Here is a 24,340-nt window from a genome sequence, read left to right as displayed (position 1 = left end):
CCTTCATTACACAAGTCTGTTTTTACATCATCCAAAGCTCAATGGCCTTTTTCCTTTCTTTTATTGTATTTACAGGTTCTAAGGCTCATGTAGGAGCTGTTACCTACAGACAGATACACTGGACTAGATTGGTCTTCACATCAGAGTAACACAACAGGTGACCTTGAAGGACGTGATGCCATTTCACAGTGCACTTTAATTAATTATATTTAGTTATTTGGCCATTAGATATCAAGTTAACTGTATGACTATGTCGACAGTATAATCTAGGAGCCCTATCCTATAAACCTCATACAGTACAGAAAAATGTGTTGGACTAACACACTGTAACACAGTATTGACTTTGAGAATTACAGACTGTTCTTAGCTGAATATACACGTTTCCATTTTTGTATTTTCCTAAGGGCTGGCAGTCTCTGGATAGTCTCGAGCAGTGGTTTCCAAACTTTTTTGTCCATGACCAAAAATTATTTGAAAGACATCCGACCCAAAATGGTACCGGTACCTACGATAAAGAAAGTCAGAGAAAATGCTTTTGATGTAAAAACCCCCCTCAAAAACAGGGATTTTGATTTTGATTTCTTCAAAATGCCAACAGGATTAGAATATCACCGGGCAATGCCAGGTACTCCTGCTTGATATGTAGAACGAGACATCTTTTTTTAGGGAATAACGGGTCTTGTTATTTGCAAACTTACGTTTGAGCATCTTGACAGCAACCTTCATGAAGGTTTGAGAGTGGCTCATGCCTCGTGCTGTTGCCTCCACAACCTTCCCAAATGCCCCCGAGCCCAGGATACGACCTGAAGGCAAAAAAGTAAGTCAGGGCAACAATGTCAACAACAACAACTCTGCATCATAATGAAGTAAAACGGTTGAAATGAAATTAAACATCAAGAATGAGATGTTGCTGCTGTTGATGATAGATTATTGTAAATATAGCCACATGTGACGATGATACAAAGCAGAGCGAGGACTACTCGGGAATGTGATGAAGCTGGAATGTCGTGCAGCCCTCACCAAGTTGCAAGGCATCACGGGAGAACTCCCAACGGGAATCATATGGGAGCTGTGTAGGATCGACGTAGATGTACTCATGTCCATCTGCGCTGATCGATTCGATGACCTTCCAACGGACTTCATACCGTGGTTTCTATCGGAGGAATCACTAAGCTGAGTCTTATTGTGAAATGCTCAAAATCCCATTTGCAATCCCATTAAACTCCCAAGGAACAAAGGTCAGTATATCATCTTCAAACATTTTGTTCAGAATTTCCATTCACATAAAAGTTGCACTAACTTTGAAATGTTACTAAATGGAGTTCACACAAGTGTCCTACCTGCTTCCACACAAAAACCAGCACGATGAGTGAGATGATTGCAATGACAAGCAAAACCAAGATGGCCGCCATCACCTTCAGCCTGGAGTGAGACGCTGTCAGACGTCAAAAGAAAAATAGTAGCCTCTGTTACAACCACGGTCTCATTTTTACTTCCCAATTTGCCTGCTGTCATATGTCCATCCACCCAGCTCCACTTTTTTGACTTGTAAAGGATTTTAGTTGTTACACCATAATTCCCTGGAATTTGTGAGGGAATAATTTTTGTAATCTATTAATATGCTTCTACCATGTAGTGTGCTTGTACTGCTTTAGGAACACTAGTGGGTTTGTTGTACTAAATTTTGATTGGTCTTCACCACCTTGTAGCATATCTGCCTGCCAGCCTCAAGGATCTTTTGGGTACTCAGAGACTTTTGGATCCTCTGAGTCTTTTGGTCCTTTGTGTCTTTTGGGTCCTCTGGGTCTTTTGGGTCATCTGGGTATTTTGGGTCCACTGGGTCTTTTGGGTATTTGGGTGCTCGGGGACTTTTGAGACTTCTAGGTCTTCAGGAGTCTTTGAGGTCTTAAGGATCTTAGGGGTCTTAAAGGGTCTTCAAAGGTCGAGGGGGTAGAAGGGGTCTCAGAAGTCTAAAGAGTTAAAAGGTACATTTCAATAGTACGTAATTAATTAGGAGACATACGTAATTAATAGACACAAAAAGTATGACACACACATACACACACAGACAAAACTCATCCATTTTAGTAGATGCTGAGCACGTGGTTTATGTAATCTCATGCTATTCATTTTGTTTCAGTGTGAAGGGAAGTGAGATATCAAAAAAGGACGAGTGGGAGAAATAGGAGTGGGGAAGAGACCAACAGGCACCAAAATGCATGAGATTATTTACAACTTTCCATACAAACAGAACAATCATGATTGCGTGATGCATCTCAATGGAAAAGTACCCTTTTAAGTCAGTGTCAGCAGGAAAATAAAGAAAATTAATTTTCTCAACTAAATGTTGAGAGAGATATGCCAACCACGATGGGAAAGAAGGTGAAGTCAAGTTTCGAGCGTTTCAGGCGTGAGACTTTCATCAAAGCAAGAAACTCTTGTGGAGATCAGGTTTCCAAGCAAACCTTGAGACCCCATGAACAATTAATTAATTAATTAATCCGACGTGAGTAACGAAGGCTCGTCTGAAAGGTACTCAATGGATTCTCCAAAAGCCAGAGAGTAAGAAGGAATGTGATTAAAATTCCATATCTAGGAGCTCGATAAGGGTTTGAGAGATCCTCTGCACCCATCAACACAAAATGTGGTAACGCATAACAAGCTCGGAGACTGTGGTGGCAGACCTGCGAAGAGTAATATCTTTCCTTCTTGAAGAGAATGGCACTTGAGTCAGGACTGATGTTGAGTGTTGAGTCAGGATGAGGTTGAGTCAGGATGAGGGCCAAAGACCTGGAAACGTCGAGGCCTCTGTCACCTCAAAATGAAAATCTGAGTGTTTATTCTTGTTCTGAGTCATACCTGTGTCAGACTCAAGTCAGGTCTCCAAAGTGAGCAGCCTCGAGCAAAATAGAACAATGTAGCAAGAGGCTGTTGCTCTGAAGAAGGGCTTGAAACGTCACTTCCGCAACTTTCCCAGGAAGGTTAGCAAACCTCTCTCAACATTTGGTTCAGAAAAGTAATTATTTTTAATACATATAACAATGCATATCTGAAATTGAATGTTTCACATGAATCATGATATCAAAGCTCAAAATTGACATAATTGACAATTCTTCATAAAACTGAATACACATGGAAAGATTTTTCTTTATTAAGATACATTTATTTGACATTATTCCTACTTAAAACATCTGTGTTCACCGAGCTTGCTGCATTGGGATAAGATATGCTTCTTTTGTTCTCAAATGTCCTCATTCCTCCATGGAACAATAAATTTTGAATGAAGCACAATTATTTTTGTATAGCAGTGACGATGCCAATGCTAATTTTTGCTTGTAAGGTCAGAGTTGAGGTCCATGCAACAGGAAACCCATTGAATTGATACTGCTAACCATAATTCATACTTTTTAACTCCGTCACCGAATGTTTTCACCCGTTTGTCTGTCTGTCTGTCTGAGCAGGATATCTCAAAAAGTTATGGACGGATTCAAACGAAACTAGGTGGACAGGTTGCGTGTTGATTGACGAATTGATTTGAAATTTTTTTTAATTGAATTGAAAATTTGAAAAATTTGAATATGAAATATCTCATTGAAAAAAAATAAATGGAAATTATGATATAGGAAATTTAAATAAATAAAAAATAGATGTAAAATATAAATATGTAAAATATGTAAAATATTTAAAAATATGTAAATATGTAAATAATAAAAATATGTAAATATGTAAAATATAAAATAAAATAAAAATATATGAAAAATTGAATTGAATTGAAAGGACGAATTGATTCGATTTTAGTGAAGATCTGGATTCAGTTTGGAAGGATTGATGGAAGGATATTTTATTGGAAGGCCATTTAGCCAGTTCACCCGTTTGCCAACACAGGATGCTGACTGATATATGAAACTGCCTTTCGTGAATAGTTGCAAGCTTTTTCCAGCACCCACAAAAAGTTTTAAATTCCTGCCATGTTCAGGCATACAACAGGCCTGGCTATACAGTGCGTATCAAAAAAAAGGAAATCCGAATTCAAAGGGTTAATATGCAAAAGTTATTTATTTTGACAATTTACATGTGGTTTACGAATTAAGAGGAGATCCTCAGCTTTCCATTGATACCTTCCATGCATCATTGCTGTCACACATGACCGAGTACATGTTCATTGAAAATGACAAGTTCAAATCGCATTTTTACAAGTTTGGCTAAGCGATGCAAGTCAGGATAATTGATGCAAAATAAACGTCGGATGTGAACTTTTCTCAGGAATGATTGGCCTTTATGCACCCACACCTTCAACATGTCCACCTCCCCTTTCAACACAAAGCTCACAGCGGCGGAGCATGCCCTGAACTGCTCGTCTCACCACAGCCGGGTCATTGCGCAAAGCATCCACTTCATGTCGAATACGGCCCTGCAATTCGTCAAGATCACGGGGAGGAGTTACGAACACCTTGTTCTTTAAATGTCCCCAAAGGAAATAATCACATGGTGTGAGGTCAGGTGATCTTGGCGGCCATTCCACTGCATGGTTGAGGGCGATGACTCGGTCTCCAAAGAGTTCCCTCAGTCGATCTCGGACAGCGATAGGACGATGTGCTGGGGTGCCGTCTTGGGCCCACCAGAGATATCTGAAGACACCACGAACCTGTCGCTCAAAGTTGTTCTCCAGTTGTGGTAAAACTTCATCATTGATCATCTGCAGATACCTGTTACCATTGACATTCCTTTGAAAGAAAAATGGTCTGATCACCTGACCACTTCCACAAAGTCCCAACCAAACAGTCCACTTTTGTCGATTAATGTTGGTGTCAAAATTAAATTCTGGGGGTTGTCCTGTCGGTGCATATTCAAGAACATTATGGGTATTGACCTTGCCGTCCATGGCGAAAGCAGCTTCGTCGCCGATAACGAGATACCGCAGGAAATTGACATCTGCTTCGCAACGTGCTATCAACCATCTGGCAAGCACCAGCCTCCTGGCAAAATCCCCTGGTGTAAGTTGATGCCGGATGTGAATCCGATATGGATGTTGGTGGAGGTCCAGTCTTGTGATTCTGTTGAATGTTGCCGAAGGCAATCCCGTCCCATTTTGTCTTGCGCTGGTATCCCTAGGATGCTCCAAAACTTGCTGCCTTATTGCTGCAATGATGCAATGTTCATTTCCGTTCGCCCAGTGCGCCTCCTACCAGAATTCTCCTTGTTGCGGTTGAGGATAGTGCCATGCTCTTGGTATTTTCTAACATTCGCCCAGATGGTTTTGGCTGCTGGAGGCTCCCATTCTGGGAAACGTTCCCTGAACACATCACGAGTTCGCTGCAAACTTCCAGTTTGGTGAAAGGTTGTAACCACGAAGGTCCGCTGTTCAGTCGTAAGTTGAACCATCTTTTCAATGACTCAGACTGTCTCTAAACCCATACACTGTAGGCCCATCTTAAATACCCATCTTAAACCAAGAATGATGCAACCGACGATTACCAGACCAGCTTAACAATTTTACATAATCAACTTGGCAGTCGACAAGTAATGCATCCATTTAAAACTGTCTTGCACCGATTAGCCAAACTTGTAAAAATGTGATTTGAACTTGTCATTTTCAATGAACATGTACTCGGTCATGTGTGACAGCAATGATGCATGAAAGGCATCATTGGAAAGCTGAGGATCTCCTCATAATTGGTAAACCACATGTAAATTGTCAAACTAAATAACCTTTGCATGTTAAGCCCTTGAATTCGGATTACCTTTTTATTGATACGCACTGTATATGTATATATACTGTATGTATACGTCTATTTCATTAGTGTTTCTTGGATGATTGTTAGCATCTTCTTCCTGGAACATTTTTGAATGGTCCTCATACAGTACGTCTGCGTAAAAACACAATGCACTTCAGAATCTTGAGACCTTTAACCGGTGAAATCAAGCAGCTTAATTGTTTCCCATAGGGCTCGATGGATTATTTCTCAGATATGTTTATCAATGCATTTCTCTTGTTCCCACTGCTGAGAATATTTTAGTTCCTTCCTCTCTGCTACACAGATTAGACTTTCATCTGATTAAAACCACCGATTTTGTTCATAATTGGAGAATTTATGGATAGTTGCAAATTTATGTGTGTTGCTGCCTTTATGGGATTGCACCTTTGTGTTGCTGATAATAATACAATCACATGGAAATAATAACAGATAAAATTCACAGTACAATCAGACCCCGCTATTCGCAGAGGATACATTCCTGGAAAATGCCGTGAATTGCAAAACTGAGAATGGCAGGTCATTATTTCAATGGAAAAAGGGGGGGTTGGTTTCCGAATCGCAAAAATCCACAAATATCGAGGAACAAACTGCGAATGGCAAGGCAAAATCTGCAAATGGTGAGGCAAATCCTGTGAATGTCGATGATAATCCGCGAAAGCCATAAAAACGCAAAGCACACAGCAGCGAATGTAGAATCAGGTCATGCTCGCGGCTCGTGGAAGATGTTATTTTGCGTATGTCCAGCTGCTTTATGCATGGCTGGTGAAAGATGGGTTTTATAAATGCGTCAAGCTAAAAAATAATAATTTACGTCCCTGAAAAACCGCGAATTTGCAGGACACGGACGCGAATAGAAAATAAAACCCCACAAACTTGCAGGACACATTTCCGCGAATATAGAAACGTCGCATTTTATCAGCTGTGAATACGTGGAACCCACGATTGCAGAACCGCGGATAGCAGGGTCTGACTGTATATGGAAATGAAAATATGGTAACACATTCTTTTACATTAAGGGATAAAAAGTTGAATTGTACCAACGGCTGCACAAGCAAATGTTAACATACCATTCTGTACCAAAGTGATGACTTGTGCATCGAGATATCGTTCTACAACTTCATTCTTTGTGTTGCTGGCGTTGCATCGCACAGATATCGACTCATCCAGCGGAGGAAGGGTGAGCGTGCTTTCAACACGCCTGCGCCGAAATCCAGCAGTTTCTGAATCTTTTTGGTCAGGGTCAAACTCAATAATAGTTCTCTTCTGTGTGGCATCAGTACCATTGAACAACTTCCACGACACGTGAGAATTGCAACTGAGTGGGACACAATTGGAAGGAGGGAAGAGGACAAATCAGAGGAGTGAAAATACGTTGAAATACTTTGGCAATAATTATTGTTTTTAAATCTGCATTTTGTTTTAAAATCCACTTTTTCATTAAAAGGCCTTGCCAGAAAACAACCTGCATCTCTCCAAGCATGATCTGGAACGGAGCCTCACACCACCTTTCAAGCATATTGCAGTAAACAACAACAACCCACCAATGACAATGCAAACATTAAAGTGGTGTGGTTCATATGTCTTGTTACCCGCTACAAGCAATTTTACCCAGTGGTCATCACGTGAGGGACATTTGTCACGTTCATGTCTGTTGTCCATTGTTATGTTCATATGGTTAGTTTGTGTTGTGATTAAAAACAATAATACATATGGCATGACAATATAGCAATGGAATGCATTAAAAAGGGTTTTAAAAAGTACACAGGGGCATTAGACATATGGACCACCCAGTATTCTAATGTCACATCGACAGAGACGAGGAAGTTTTCCTTTTTAAGTGAAGTTGAGACAACAATACGAGACTTTCCAAATGACGTAATCTGCCCCAGAATGCTCGGTGTTCAAGTGCAGAAAGCACGAGAAATGGCACTATAATTCCACTATAATTATAATTCCACAAATTCCACTGCTTCGCTGATGACATCCAGCTTTTCATCTCCACCAAGTCCGTCTCCACCGACACCCACTCTATCCTGACAAACTGCATCACTGAAATAAAATCCTGGCTTCAAATCAACTTCCTCAAGCTTAACTGTGATAAATCTGAAATAATCATCATTGGCCCAAAAACGCTCACAAAATCCACCCATAACTTTGCCCTCAACATCGACGGTATCCCAGTATCCACCTCCCCTCACATCCGGAATCTTGGCGTCATCTTTGACCAAACCCTTTCCTTCGACAAATACACTAAACAGATCACAAAGTCAGCCTTCTTTCACCTGAAAAACATTGCCCGTCTCCGCTCATCCCTCTCCTCCACGGCTGCAGAAACCCTCATCCACGCCTTCATCACCTCCCGTCTGGACTACTGCAATAGCCTCCTCTATGGTTCACCCTCAAAAATCACCAATAAACTCCAATACATTCAGAACTCCGCTGCCCGTCTACTCACTCATTCCCGGACCCGTGACCACATCACCCCCGTCCTTTACAAGCTTCACTGGCTCCCCATCCCCCAGAGAATCCAGTACAAAATCCTCCTCTTGACATACAAAGCCCTCCATAACCTGGCCCCATCCTACCTGGCTGACCTCCTCTCCAGACACACTCCCACCCGCAACCTCCGCTCTGCTGGTACCAACCTCCTGACCCCCTCCATCCGGACCAAATTCAGATCCTGGGGGGACAGGGCCTTCTCCATCGCTGCTCCCACCCTCTGGAACTCACTACCTCACACCATCAGAGACTCCTCCTCACTCACCACATTCAAAACATCACTAAAGACCCACCTGTTCAACGCTGCATTCAACATTCAACCCACAGCATTTAACCCCTGACTATCTCTTCTCCTTCTCCCTCCTTTTGCTTTAAATATTTCCCTATTGATTCTTGTCTTGTCTTTTTGATTCTTGTCTTATATATATGCCGTATATCGCTGCTGTTTGTTTTCTTGATTCTTGTCTTTTTGCAATTGTTGTTTTCATGTATTGTTATGCATTATGTTTTCCACTCTGTCAAAGCGCCTTTGGGCTTCTGGAAAAGCGCTATACAAAATAAATGAATTATTATTATTATTATTATAAAGTATATTGTGTGAGTGAGATAAGAATTGTTACCTAAAATGGCTCACAAAGCTTCTAAAAGAAGCCTAAAATACTTAGAAAAGTACCTAAGGGAAGGGTTGTACCTCTGCACAACGATAGTCTTGGAGAACCTTCTCTGCTTGCCGAAAGAGCAGCTACCCTTACTGCAAACTCCCGACCATGTGGGCCGGAGCAAGACCTGAGTGGGCTGATGTGTGCTCCACAAACCCCCGACGGATTACTACCATTGAATGGACTTGAACCTTTTGGGAGTGCCTTTTGTGAACATAGCCGGCTTGATGATTTATTTAATGGGTGTTTGCAATTGGATAGACGATGTTGTGCAACATTACCAAGTAACAGTGACCAACTTTTCAGCAAAGGACATCTTCGCGACGTAAAAATGTGCAAAGCTTGCGCCAATTATATTTACATGGGAGCTGGAGGTACCAGGTAGACTTCCCTGAGGAAGACACCATACCTGATTTGGGTGCCTCTGAACACCAATGGAAAGGACATATGTGGGGCTTTTGAATGTACAGGGTAAGTTTAAAATGAGGATATTTACATTATCGTAAACCATTTTGAAATTGACACTCTTTTGTTGAAATGCTGAAAATTATGATTTAAAAAGACTATTTCACTTCCCAGCAATGGCAGGTAAAAAGTACCTGGACAAGCAGAAACAGGTCACTGAAAATGCGTACACATGGCATACGAGCGATAACAAAAGCCCTCGTTCCCTTTCATACACCATTTTGAAAGTCCAGTATCAGCTAAAGCCTTGCAAGAGAGGCTAAATTAACGTTATCAACTGAGTACTCAATCCAGAAGCACTGATAAACAACACCTTACAACATGCAAAGGTGACTCACCTTTTGAGCTTATCACAAGTGTACCATGTGATCTCTGGTTCAGGTAAGCCCTCAGCCAAGCATGTAACTATGTGCTGCTCCTTGTCATTTTCACCTTGTCCTTCCGACAATTTTAAGATCACAGCAGGTACTGCAGCCGGAGTAGAGCAAAGCAAGGTACATAAGGGAAATGAACATCGCGTTCCAATGGTCCCATTGGAAAAATTAAATTACTAGCACTGAGGGAATTAACACTAGCAATAGATGGTAGACAATGGCAGACAATGTGAATGTCCTCCTAACAATGGTATGTGAGCTGCTGTTTCATACAAATGAATCAATTGTGAGTCATTCATACAACCAACAACTTTTACAGACGATTGTCTCTTAAATCATTGCAGGTGGTCTAAGGTGTTTCTCATCCATTCCAATGCGTTACAAAGTTTCCATTGTTTTTTTAATGTAAAGTAATATATGTAGTAGCGGTAGTTGTTTGCTCAAGTGATTAAAGACTTGTTTGTTTCTCCACTGATTGGTTTGGGTTTGATTGCTGTGGTTGCTTATTTAGGCAAACCCTCACTTGAAAAGCATTGTGAGTGCTTGGTGAGTCAAACTACCCCACGTGCCATTTATTATTTAATTTGCAAAATGATATTGGACAAGATACATTTCCTGTTAAATCAAATAAAATAATATTAAAATTTAAAACCTGCCACGCTTCGCTAACGGAAATACCAATCTTTGCTGTGATGACTAATCTATGGGGAACAAAAGAAGAAGCACCTTTGGAGGCCATTTTTACCCGCAGAACAGGGGTTAGCCTTTTTTGGGCACTATGGTCCCCTTTTTGAAGCAATGTTTTATGGCCGGATGCCCTTTCTGCCACCAACCCTGTTTGTCGCCTCTTGCAACACACAGGGAATTACCAGTGAACTGATACTCAATTTGCCGACCCTGGGAGGATAACAGGCTGAGTCAACCCCGCTGGTGTTGGTTCAGCAATCGACTGGGATTCGAACCCAGGATCCCAGGATCCTAAGCCGGCACCCTAACCGCTAAGCCAACACCAGGCTTGCCTAATCTATGGGGCAAGAACAAAAAAGGATTCCTGGGAGATTCTGCCCTCCGTGCGATGATAACCAGCGCCGCAAGTTGACGTTTGCAGTTTCAACACGTACATACATACACAAACCGACATTAATTTAATTATTTTCTTATTTAAAAAAATGTTTGTGTCAAAAACCTTCCCGGGAGTTCTCTAAATCCACTGTAGTTGGATTTATTGAAATCTGTTTTTCCATTCTCAAGTTATAACACAACAAACAGACAGACTTGGCTCCTTTTATATTATTATAGATTATTATTATCATAATTATTTTGGCCAAGACAGCTGGTTTGTCGACAAAGATATAATTTTCTGCATTGTGAAAATGTCAGACATAATATCATTATAAAACATCATTGTCATGAGTGTTGGGCATCCCTGGTGTTGGGATAGCGGCTAGGGTGCCGGCTTAGGATACCTAGGATCCTGGGTTCGAATCCCGATCGCTGAATTAACGCCAGGGGGGTTGACTCAGCCTGTCATTAACGCCAGGGGGGTTGACTCAGCCTGTCATTAACGCCAGGGGGGTTGACTCAGCCTGTCATACCTTCCGAGGTCGGCTTAATTGAGTACCAGTTCACTGGTAATTCCCTGCTTGTCGTTAAAGGCGGCAAAAAGGGTTGGCGTCAGGAAGGGCATCCGGCCGTAAAACATTGCTTCAAAAAGGGGACAAAAAACAACAACAACCATGGTTCCCGAAAAAGGCCAACCCCCGCTTTGCGGGGAAAAATGGCCTCTAAAGGTGGTTTTATTGTCATGAGTGTCAAAGAAAATCTCACGACCAATCATATACGTGGCTGCTGTTCAAACTGCTAAATTAAAAATAACAAACAATACGTTACTTTCTCTTTTTGGTTCACAAAAACTATGGAGCAGACGTCATTTAAGCTCACTGACGTCATTAACATAGGCTGACAACAAACCCTGGTGTTTCAGAAGGAGGGCAAGGCATCAATGTGTGTGCCATCCCTTGCTAAGAGGTTAGGCTGCCCGTCTGCCAAAGGTTAGGACCCGTCTTTTAAGACGTCATTTAAGCTCACTGACGTCATTAACATAGGCTGACAACAAACCCTGGTGTTTCAGAAGGAGGGCAAGGCATCAATGTGTGTGCCGTCCCTTGCTAAGAGGTTAGGACCCGTCTGCCAAACTGGTTGCTGGTGGACGTTAAACATCCCCACAGACAGTGTCTTTCGTGAAGAGGACGGCTAGTCGTCGCCGGCATTTCAGCTAAATTCCAAATTCCTGCCAATCTAACCATTGCAAATTTTCCATTCCAAAAAATATCATTCCAAAAAATTCAAAATTTATCCCAGTCTTGGCCAGTTAGTTCCAGAAATATTTGGGGCAGAACTGCAGCCCACGTATGACCCCACAAGGAGGTGGGAGTAATTGCGACCATTAAAGAAGATCCTGGTGTTGGGTGTTGGGCTGGCGGCTAGGGTGCCGGCTTTGGATACCAAGGATCCTGGGTTCGAATCCCGGTCGATTGCTGAATTAACGACCAGGGGGGTTGACTCAGCCTGTCATCCTTCCGAGGTCGGCTAATTGAGTACCAGTTCACTGGTAATTCCCTGTTTGTCGTTAAAGGCGGCAAAAAGGGTTGGCGTCAGGAAGGGCATCCGGCCGTAAAACATTGCTTCAAAAAGGGGACCGAAAAACAACAACAACCACGGTTCCCGAAAAAGGCCAACCCCCGCTTTGCGGGGAAAAATGGCCTCCAAAGGTGGTTTTTTTTTTTTTTTTAAAGAAGATGAAGGTCGTCATTAACATAAAAAAATAACTGCACTTGTCCTTTGTAATAAGCAAAACATTCAACTGTATCCATTTAAAACTTCTGAACTGATGTACTCCATGTTGGAGACCAAAGACTCGGAGGGCCACCCCAGTAGTTATTGATTACAAATAGTCCTAACAAGGCAAGGTTCTGTAGATATTTTAAAATTTAGTATAGGCCTAAATGTATACCTTTGTGAAAGATACTTTGGGATTTCAAGAAAGGCACATGGGATGTTTATTATGAGTGAAACACATCATCAACATAATATATTCTTTATTTTAGCCAGGATTTTTCCAATGCCTTTTTTTTGACTTACCTTCAACGTAAAAGCTGAAAGTGAAATTTGCAGAGGTCTCGCCATTTTGTGCCAGGACCGTGTATATTCCACTGTCTTCTTCCTTGGCACGAACCAGAGTCAAAGTGCTCAGGTACCTAAAAAAAAGAAGTTCAAATTTGTTCAATTAATGGACTATCTACATATCACACCATCTACTTATTTTCCTTCTCTCTTGCCCACACTTACTGATATTTTCTGCCAACCTCCCATGCCTTCTTCCACACTCTGTTAGCCTCCCTTTTTCTGCAATGCTCCATTCTTAACTTTCTGCCTTTCCTCAATTATATATATATATATACAGTATATATATTTTTTTTTATTTTTTTTTATTTATTTTTTCTACCTCCACCACCTCATTCTGTATTTTATATGCAATATCTGCACATTGCCCTAAAAATGATTCACTTCCTCTCTGGAAGTTGCAAAACAACAAATGTTTTCATCGGCTTATGAATAATCCGACAGGCCACCAATGGCGATATCTCACATAATGTATGACGACTGTGGATTCCTTCAATTTCACCTGTATTGTTTTGGTTCCAGGACAGTGAGGTTGTAATCAAGTTCATCCAAACCATTATGTAAGGGTTCACCATTGCGGAACCAATGTACAAGCGGTGGTGGAAAAGCATTGATCCACACGGTAAAGCGGCGCACAGTCCCCGGTGCTGAATGCTCCTTTGGCAAGATGTCTGTGTGAAGCTCCACGTAGCCTTGCTCTGCACAGTGCCAGGAGTCCAGGAGAAAGAAAGATGCAAGATTGTGCAGAGGATTACAGATACATTGCATGAATCTGCAAATTTATTTTCAAATATACTTTTTCTACAACAACAATATTATAACTTTCAGGAGAAGACTTCATATTGTTGTGAAATTTCTGCAGCAATCCAACTTTACATGAGAATCTACCCTCAAAGCAAAGATCGATAAAATCATGAGAAAAGCAATTGAGTTTGATCATTTTAATGCATGTCAGATTCATGTTTGCACATGAGATAAAAAAATGTAGTCTTAAATTAATTATGTCTAACAAATTTGTCAAGGATGGATATAATGTGCATCCAACATTGATGGCGGATGTTGGGTGGTTGGAGTAAGGAGGTTCAGCAGTCATGCTTACAATCTAAGTGATGAGAGCACCTCTATATATAGAGTCTGCAACTTTTCAAGACAAATCACTTGACAAAAGGTCTTTTCAAGACAAATATTCAGTTGGGCTATACGTGGGAGCTGAAATAATAATCCAGTAAGCAATAAATCAACAGGTAGTAAAAAAGTTACAGATGAAGTCAATTTGACTCATAATACCCAAAATATGCCAAGCAGCATCCCAGCACTTAATAGTGCAATTACTATATGGCTAGCAAGTAATTTGGCCAGGTTGCTGCGCGCAATAACTCTTTTTGAAATATATCAAAGGTCATGAACCACATTTGACCAGACTCGGAGTTATGAGTTATGAGGTCGGCGATTTGAACCTGACGCTGGCCAAGTCATACCAAAGACTTCAAAAATGGTACGTGCAGCTTCCTTGATTGACGTTCAGTGTCTAAAAATCAGACCAATAGTCTAACAATGGCATAGCAGAGTTTGCATCTGCTGAGTGGAGGATCTGTTGTCCCCCTGTCATGTGACCAGATCCTCAGCTCTGATTGGTGGACGTTTGTGAGGGACAGACAAATGCTGTTCCAGATGGCATTACCCTACTAGGCCGTAAAAATATGGCTGCCGAACTAAGTGACCAATGATGTCAGCAATGTTTTTTCTCGACCAATTTATCCCTAGATCACGCTCAAAAAATTTCATACTTATCGGAACAAGAGTTCTACTTGTCGATTTATGACGTCATAATGAAGGCAACTATTATTTCATCATTAATGAAATGCATGGGGGGCATGGTCCGCATGGGGGGGGGGGGTCAGGAGGTTGGTACCAGCAGAGCGGAGGTTGCGGGTGGGAGTGTGTCGAACATATTATACATGTCATGTCATTAACATGACATGTCATTAACATGACATGAACATGTCATTAACATGTGTCGATCATTAACATATTATTTATTCCCCATGGGGAGTAGTTTACAATGAGCTACCTTTCATTTTTTTTCCATGTAGCGGTGTCGGAGATATAGAGGTGCAATTATTTTTTTCCAAGATGGCGCCTGTACCTCATCACCGATGACGTCATAATTATCATTTAAATTTCTACAAGAGGAAGCCCTCCTATGATGAGAATTTCATGTCAACCGGACCAAGAGTTGCAGAGAAAATGAATATTAAAGGGAATAAACCCGCAAAATGCCGACTAAAGGGACATACATACAAACATACGGACAGACAAACACTTTTCCAGATGGCATTGCCTTACGGGCTAAACTCTTATTAATATTGTACCTGCTGCGATTAACATACGAGTCCCATAGAGGAATCTCACTGATATTTTAAAAACTATACCGGGAAATAGTACAACAAACGAACTACAATTGGAGTATGTCCGGGGTTCAGTGACAATCCTTACAAGAGCCCAATGGAACAAAGATTTGAGAACAGAGCAAGTTCTGAAAATATTACAAGTTCGTCCTTGATGCGTGATCTTAGGAAGAATAAGAGGATACTTTGGGCACTGGCAGGACTCCAATATAATCTAGCAGCAAAAATTCATGCGATAAATTAGCATAGTTTTTGTCAACACAACAAGTTACAAGAACTGCAAACACAACATTACAAGAACTGCAACAAAACACAACTGTGTGGCATACCAAAAACTTGTACATTTGTGCTGTCTTGACTAATGGCCCCCTGGGAGTTTTCCACAGTGCAAATGTAGCGACCACTGTCCTTCACTTTCGCTGAGTTAAACATGAGTATGCTGGTGACCTCGTTTTTGCCATCATTATCCAACTGCTCTAGAATGGCCTTTTTTACAGAGCCAGAGTGAATTTCATCATCCAAGATCTGTATACAGACACATACAAAAAAAAAAACCATGATGTACAAAATTACACATCAACTTGACTTGCAATTTTATCATTGGGTTTTGTTTTACGACGCTCTAAGGCTCATGCATGAACCTGTGTATAGATCTCACATGTGGAATAAAGAAATGGTAATGTATTATTAAGATACTAGTAAAAAGATGTCAAAAATGACGGGTTGGAACAGTTTATTCAATGGTGCAGCCTCGTGAGATTGCCAAAGTCTGAAGTCTCGGCCTAGTGTTGTGTGTGTGTGTGTGTGTGTGAACATCTTTTTTATTTATTAGACATCCTATGGATGGAGATGAACACTCGTTGTACTCTGCATACGTTGCACATCACGTACAGAGAATTTCACCTCATGTTGCATTGTTTCTATATTTTTTTTTTTAACACTTCTGTATACCGCCCTTAAGGCTTGGTTTGTTAGCCACCGTCTACCATTCCAAGAAAAAATACATAATTACTCTTTTATGGAATATGTTTTTTGAGTTGGTTTTATCCTCAAAAATAGACCATAGTGAATACACATCCGTGTCAAAAGATTGGCCTTTAAAACCTACCATTATGAAGGGGGACAGACATCTGTACAAACACACAAACATGTAAACTGACATTTTGTTTTCAATGGTAGATTATGAGACAATGGGCAAATACATATACAGTCAAATCCTCATTCATCCGGACTACTTTGTTTCCAGCACTTAATGTCGGATTAGCGAGATTGTCGGATAAACGATTTTGCGGATCAGAAGGATAAAATGAATGGCGGAAATCTGTTCCTGGATGTTTTGGTCGGATAGCGAGATTTCTGGATTAAACGGGGTCGGATTAATGAGGGTTGACTGTAGTATGTGGGAATTGAACCGAAATTCCAGGCATCACGAGCCATTGGTTCAGATGAGAACGTTAAACAGGCCAACAGACTGGCTGCTTCTTCTTTTTCTTTCTTATCTAGCGCATGGCTGTGGGTGGCATCATTCGCTGGGAGTGCACCCACGCAGCTGATACATGGCCCCCTGTATGCTAGATGAGGAATTTGTAATTTGGTCAGGGTGCCAGTGATAACTCACCTCCTCTTTGTGAAGGATGCTGTGGGATCTTTAATGGCTACCAAGTAATGGTGGCACGTAGGATGCCGAGGGATGACACACAATGATGAATCGCCATGTTTGCAAAACACCAGGATGAGAGCTTCTAGCTGGGTCGGGATTCAAACCCAGGCAAGACGGTTCCGAGACGAGTGTGTGTACCTCTTGAGCCTCGGCTATCAGGTCAGTCGACTATATATTACTATTATCGATTAGATTCCGATGACAATGTGAAAGAGGAGGAGCTAGATTGATCATCTGATGGTGGACATCAGAAGATAAGGTGTGTTATCTGAAATAAAGTTTCATATGGAGGATAATTTAAAATAAACTTCAAGTTGAGCATTTTAAAATTTAAAAACAACAATAGGTTGGCAATCATAGTGCAGGCTTTGATGGAACTAATGGCCTCCTGTGTTGAAGTTCCTCCTTGAAAGGGAACTCATTCTTCTAAAAAATATTCTTGTTTTGAAATTCGCGTTGAGTTGAGTTTGAGTTTCACACCTGTATGTTTGTCTGTTTGTTTGTTATGTCATATGTCAGTCTGTTCCGTTTGTTTGTTTGTCTGTGAGTGCGATAACTCGCCAACGCTTTCAGTTATCTTTGTCAAATTTTACCAGAGGATTCCAAAGGACAAAAGTGAGGCTGTCAATGTTTGTTGACTATGTAGGTGAAAGGTCAAGGTCAAAGGTCAAGGTTTTCGCGTTTGTCCGGGCGATATCTCAGCCATCCTTTGAGCGAGGAAGCTAAAATTTGGGCACAATAGTGAGCAAGTACTTTGGCAAAAACTATATATTTTTATTTTATGATTAATCAATTAATTGATTGATTAATTGATTAATTACTTCCTTATTATTGATTTATTAAGTACTTATTTATTTTCTCTCTCATCTGGGCAATATCTCAGGCAACTTTTGAGCGAGGAAGCTAATATTTGGACATGACAATGACCAAGTGATTTGGCTGTAAAGGGTATTTGTAATTAATTGATTAATCAATTTATTGATTAATTGTTTAATTTTTAGATTAATTAATTAATTTCCAAAAAGTTACAGATTCGGATGAAACAGTGGTGGTTTAGGTATGCTATCAGCCAATTGATTAACAAATTAATTACTTTATGGTTATTATTTATTTATTTTAATTACACAATTAAAATTAGCACTCGTTCTCATTGTTAAAATGAACAATCCTATTAATCAATCAATTTATTGATTCTCTCGATTTTCGTCATACCTGTCAGGCTACCGCCTGATGTCCTTTCTTGTTTGTCTGTCTGTCTGTCTGTTTGTGAACAGGATATCTCAAACAGTTGTGGATGGATTGGGCCGAAATTTGGTGTACAGGTTGTGTTTGTGACCTAGAAGAATTGATTCAATTTTGGTGAAGATTCGAATCTGGATCCTATCCTTTTCGAATCAGATTTTTTTTTAAATGATTCTTCACCATTGAGAGATGGGGCCAAAAAACGATATGAAGCATGATATTTCAAAAATTTGTGGACGAGTTATGATAAAATTTGGTGGACAAGTTGGAAAGGTGACAAGAAGAAACCGATTCGATTTTGGTTCAGGTCCAAATCCAGATCCAGTACCTATCAGTGGGATGTTCAACCTGGCAGAGATTTTAATTGAGCTCATCAACTGCTCTTGCCTTTTTCCCCCTATGCCACCTTGTTTTTTTCCATGAGCCCAGATTCTGTATTCAAAAATATCCTAAAATGTCAGTCACTTGGTGTTAGCTTTATTCAACATAATATACACAAAAACTGGCAGCAGGCACAAGATCGAAGCAAGACCCATTTATCTGGTGCAAATTGCAATACCCTATTGCTAGTGTCCCCAAAATAACCACGAGATAACAGTGGAATGTTAATGTACTAAGGGACAACCAAACAAACCAGAGATATTGCAAACAAACCAGGAAAGTTAACTTTGTGTGTAAAATATCGAAGTCGGTTGTGAACGAGTAATGATTCATTCCATGTGACATGGCTTTCTTTTATTTTACTTACTTTCTCTGCAGGATACGACCAGCTGAACATTACGATGCCATTCCCACGGACTGTGCAGGTAAGGTTCAAAGAGTCCCCCTGCAGCAGTTTATGACTTGAGGCCTTCACAACAGGGTTCAATCTGCCCACTATGACAAAGAGAAGGACAAGGTCACTTGTTTCTTGCATTAGAAACAAATTTGCATTTACACTTTAGCATAAGTCGTATTGTGCAGGTATTATTGGTGAACAATGCTGTATTCTGATTGATTACTGACTGCACCACATGTAACATCAATAATAAAGCTCCAAAATTGAAAATTCCTGAAAGTACAAGCAATCCCACAGACTCCAGGCCCACTTTTTGTTGCGTTGTTTGTTGCTCTAATTTTTTATTTTTTTTTGGAATGTTAAGAGTGGGGAAACAGGTACAGTAATGGTGTATTGACGTCACTTGCATTGGAGACAATCACAGTGCACTAAGTCTTGCACAATCAGCAGCGAACCGTGACTTATGGCCAAGATTGCTTTGTCTGGGCATTTATCTTTGTGAATAATCAAAATATTCTTGTCAAAATTTTTTGGACCATGCACTTACTGTAAATCAATGCAATCAATTAATATGGTATCATTTTCAACTGACACAAAGAATGGAATCTTACTATATAGGTATACAATATATATATATATATATATATATATATATATATATATATATATATATATATATATATATATATATTGTCAATCTTGGTGGATAAATAAATATTTCATACTCATTAAAAAATTGTGTACACATGCCTTGTCTGGCCATTTATCGATACATCCCTTGATATACGGTGACTCAATATATTGAATTGCTCTAAAACGTATAAATTAGGGAAGAAATTCGTCATACATTGTTAAATTCACTTTTTACAGACTTTTGAATCTCTAAATTATATTTTTTTAAATTAGGAGGGTTGAATTGAACAATATATGGTCTGTCTTTTGTCCTAGCATGCATATGACAATGCTCCAAGTCGTGGAACACATCTCCAATTATATAATGCAAGTCAATGGGTAAACAAGGTTCAATATATGGAATTTGACTTTATGTACAACTTTTCAAGAACGTACATACCTATTCCGTAAATGAACGTACATACCCATTACAAGAAAGTACATAAATCAAGGGATGGGTATAATGAAATGTTTTTATCCAAATCATTGCTTTTTGACCCTGCACTACCCATGTCCTTGGTGATTGATTTGGCACCATTTTCAACTTTCTGTGATTAGTGATTTGGGAGTAAATGCAAAACTGGTATACAAACATTGTATCTAATTATATAGATGCATGACGTATAATTACCAAATTTCTCCTAGTGTCAACCTAAAATGAAACTTTTTTTTGGCTCGTAGCAAGTTGACACATAAATTAGCAAATTGTTGCAAAAAATTGTTGAACTTACCAGAAATCTCAATTACATTGAAGTCATCTGTATCTTCAGTCCTTTGGCCCAGCTGGGCATGACAATAATATGTCCCTCCATTGACAAATGCATTTATACCTTCCAGAGGTAAGTATGTGGACTTGAGGATGTTTCCATCGTAGCTCATTAATGAAACGTTAGCTTTGGGATCGCTGGAGTAACATGGAAAATCGATTAATTCACCCTCATGTACCGGGATCACGTAATCAAGTGGGCTTATAGCAACGAACAGCTTTTCTGGATCTGCAAAGACGTCCCGGGAGAAAAAAAGTGCAAAACAAAGGTTAGAAGTCACAATCAAATGCATTGATAAACCGTCAATCATATCTCTCTCCGTTGAGAGATACGAAAATCCTATCTTTCGATCGCAACGAAATTTTGGTTGGGTAATACTGGGACCTCCTGGAGTAAAATAGGCTATTAAAGCGCGGCGTTACGCGCGCTGCTTGCGAGCAAGGAGGAAGCGGACAAGCGGTAACTTATAAGCGTCTTTATTTCAGGAGCTCACTGTAACACTAGCGCGCTCCGGGCTGCGCGCCCCGTGTATATCCTCAGGCCACGCCTACCCCTCGGGCGTGGCCGCCGCCCACTTGGTGCGCGGAATGATGTCACCACGCCAGTGGGCTTTCGTGTCCGCCACACGTGCCCCCCCAGAATTCCCGCGCACCTGGAGGGCCAGTTTGCGGGGCAGACGGATGACCCGGCCGAAGCGCCCCCTGGCGATCGGCGGCATCTGGGGTGCAGGGATGCCAGGTGGGATGCCCCTGGCTGCCCCTGGGATGGGTGCAGGACCGGGGGGCGGCGGGGCTGGGCGGTGCCGGGGGTCCACCCACAGGGGGGCGGCCCCGACGCGGGGGTCGGGCCACTGGCGGCGGATGGTCCACGTCGAGGTGGGCCGGCTTGAGGCGGTCTACAGAAACACGGTCAGGAGTACCGCCGATGTCCAGGGTGAAGTGCTTCGCCCCGGTCTCCAGCACGCGGAAAGGCCCGTCGTACGGGGGCCGCAGTGGTATCCGGTGGGCATCGTGGCGGACAAAGACGTACTCCGCCGTGCGAAGCTCCGGGGCGACGTGCGTCGGTGGGTGCCCGTGGCATGCCATTGGCACCGGGGCGAACCTCTGGGCGGTCTCTTGCAGAGCGGAGCGCTGCTGTGCCGCGGACCATGGTGCCGTGGAGTCGGGGAGGAACTCGCCCGGCACCTGCAGCGGTTGCCCGAAGACCAACTCCGCCGCGGATGCGCGCAGGTCCTCCTTGGGCGCCGTCCGGAGGCCCAGCAGGACCCAGGGGAGCCTGTCGACCCAGCCGCCGTCGCGGAGGGTGGCCCGGACCGCGGCCTTCAATGAGCGGTGAAATCGCTCACACAGGCCGTTAGCCTGGGGGTGGTAGGCCGTGGTTCGGTGCAGCCGGACCCCGAGCCCCTGCGCGACCACCCCCCAGAGCTCCGAGGTGAACTGGGGGCCGCGGTCGGACGAGATGTCTGAGGGGGCGCCGAACCGGGCGACCCAGGTGGCGATGAAAGCCTGTGCGACAACCGCCTCCGTCGTCGACGCCAAGGGCACGGCCTCCGGCCACCGGGTGGTGCGGTCCACCATGGTGAGGACGTGGGTGAAACCCCGCGAGGGGGGCAGAGGTCCCACCAGGTCCACGTGGACGTGGTCAAACCGGCGTTCCGGCACCGTGAATGGGGCCAACAGGGCCTGGGTGTGCCGGTGCACCTTGGCGCGCTGGCACGCGAGGCACGTCCTGGCCCAGCCACGGACGGCCTTCCGGAGGCCATGCCAGATGAACTTGTCGGCGATCAACCTTTGGGAGGCCCTCGCGCCCGGGTGGGACAGGCCGTGGATGGCGTCAAACACCTGGCGCTGCCAGCCCGCGGGCACGATGGGGTGAGGCCGCCCGAGGGAGACGTCGCACAAGAGGGCCGCGCCCGTGCCGTCGAATGGCACCTCGGTGACGCGGAGGCCCGTGATGGCGGTCCGCAAGGCCTGGACGTCGGGGTCAGCGGCCTGGTCCGCTGCCATCCGGGCATAGTCGATGCCGAGGTGGACTGCGTGGGCGACGGCCCGGGAAAGGCAATCCGCCACCGGGTTGTCCTTCCCCACGACGTGCCGGATGTCCATCGTGTACTCGGACACGGCCGAGAGGTGACGCTGCTGCCGGGCCGACCATGGCTCGGTGACCTTGCCCATCGCGAAGATCAGCGGCTTGTGGTCGACAAAGGCCGTGAACGCACGGCCCTCGAGCAGATGGCGGAAGTGCCTGACCGCCAAGTGAAGCCCGAGCAACTCGCGGTCGAAGGTACTGTAACGGCGTTCGGGCGGGCGAAGCTGCCGGCTAAAGAACGCCAGCGGTTGCCAAGCTCCACGCACCCATTGCTCGTGCACCGCGCCCACTGCGTAGTCCGAGGCGTCGGTGGTGAGGGCGATTGGTGCATCGGGCGCCGGGTGCGCGAGCATGGTGGCGTTAGCCAAGGCGAGCTTCGCGCCCGTGAACGCCGTGTCCATCTGCTCGGTCCAGGTAACGTCGCCTTTGCCCGGCTTACCTCGGAGAGCTTCGTGCAGGGGGCGCAGGAGCTGGGCGATACAGGGCAGGAACCGATGGTAAAAGTTCACCATGCCCAGGAACTCCTGCAGCCCTCTGATCGTGCGGGGGCGCGGAAACCCCTTCACTGCCTCCACCCTGGCCGGCAGGGGGACGGCTCCATGCCTGGTGACACGGTGCCCCAGAAAATCGATTACGGCGACGCCGAACCGGCACTTTGCGGGGTTCACAATGAGGCCATGCTGGCCCAGGCGTTCGAAGAGCGTGCGGAGGTGGCGTAGGTGCTCTTCGCGGGACGCGCTGGCGACGAGGATATCGTCCAGGTAGACGTAGACAAAATCCAAGTCGCGCAGGATGCTGTCCATCAGTCGCTGGAACGCCTGAGCCGCATTCTTCAGACCGAAGGGCATCCGCAGGAACTCGAAGAGTCCGAATGGCATGATGACCGCCGTCTTCGGGACGTCCTCCGGCCTGACGGGGACCTGATGGTAGCCGCGTATGAGGTCCACCTTTGAGAAGAAGGACATGCCCGCCAAACGGGCGGAAAAGTCCTGAATGTGGGGGACGGGGTAGCGGTCGGGAGTGGTGGCGTCATTGAGACGGCGATAGTCCCCGCACGGTCGCCATCCCCCGCCAGGCTTCGGCACGATGTGCAGCGGCGACGCCCAAGCACTCTCCGAGCGCCGAACGATGCCGAGTCGCTCCAGGGTAGCGAACCCCGCTTTTGCCACCGCCAGCTTTGTCGGCTCGAGGCGGCGTGCCCGGGCGTAGACCGGTGGCCCGACGGTGGGGATGTGATGGGCCACCCCGTGCTTGACGGCCCCCGCCGAGAAGATGGGCCGCGTGAGGGCCGGGAAGACGGCGAGGAGGCGGGTGAATGCATCCGCTGCCGGAAGCGTACAGATAAACGTGGCCGGAACCGAACCGTTCGGCAAGCCGCTTGGCAAGCCGCTCGGCGAGCCGCTCGTTGAGCTGCTCGACAAGCTGGGCAGCGCACAAGCGAGCGAGCTGAACGTCTCGGCCTGGACAAGACGTCTGCGCTTTACGTCGACCAGGAGCCCATTAGCGCACAGGAAGTCCGCGCCAAGCAGTGCCATGGGCACGTCGGCGGTGACAAACGTCCATCGGAAAACCTGCCCTCCGAACCGCAGAGGGAGGCAGCGTTTTCCGTACGTACGGATGGGCGTCCCGTTCGCGGCAAGCAGCGCGGGCCCCCCCCCCCCCCCCCCCGCGGCGTGCTTGTCTGACGTACCGGCGGGAACGACACTCACCTGCGCTCCCGTGTCGCACAGGTAACGGCGCCCGGATAAGGTGTCCGTTATGAACAGCAGGCTGCTCGAACGGCCGGCGC

The 24,340-nt window shown here is 44.2% G+C and overlaps 1 protein-coding gene across 2 annotated transcripts in view; it reads right to left on the bottom strand.

Annotated features, from left to right (window-relative positions):
• Positions 1–24,340, bottom strand: part of PDGFRA (platelet derived growth factor receptor alpha) — a 124,149-nt gene that overhangs the window by 61,549 nt on the left and 38,260 nt on the right. For both annotated transcript variants that reach the window (XM_068103933.2, XM_068103932.2), the window contains exons 4-13: positions 20,428–20,691; positions 18,995–19,122; positions 15,674–15,869; positions 13,439–13,634; positions 12,895–13,010; positions 9,718–9,847; positions 6,824–7,071; positions 1,341–1,435; positions 1,021–1,153; positions 699–803 (exon numbers count right to left, since the gene is read on the bottom strand). In XM_068103933.2, the coding sequence (XP_067960034.2) occupies positions 699–803; positions 1,021–1,153; positions 1,341–1,435; positions 6,824–7,071; positions 9,718–9,847; positions 12,895–13,010; positions 13,439–13,634; positions 15,674–15,869; positions 18,995–19,122; positions 20,428–20,691 (1,611 nt within the window). The remainder of the gene's footprint in view (positions 1–698; positions 804–1,020; positions 1,154–1,340; positions 1,436–6,823; positions 7,072–9,717; positions 9,848–12,894; positions 13,011–13,438; positions 13,635–15,673; positions 15,870–18,994; positions 19,123–20,427; positions 20,692–24,340) is intronic.

This window comes from Myxine glutinosa, chromosome 4 (assembly GCF_964187855.1).
Source record: "Myxine glutinosa chromosome 4, kmMyxGlut1.1, whole genome shotgun sequence".
NCBI lineage: Eukaryota > Metazoa > Chordata > Myxini > Myxiniformes > Myxinidae > Myxine > Myxine glutinosa.
The sequence above is the reverse complement of the archived record's forward strand: the minus strand, read 5'-3'. Positions and strand labels throughout refer to the sequence as shown.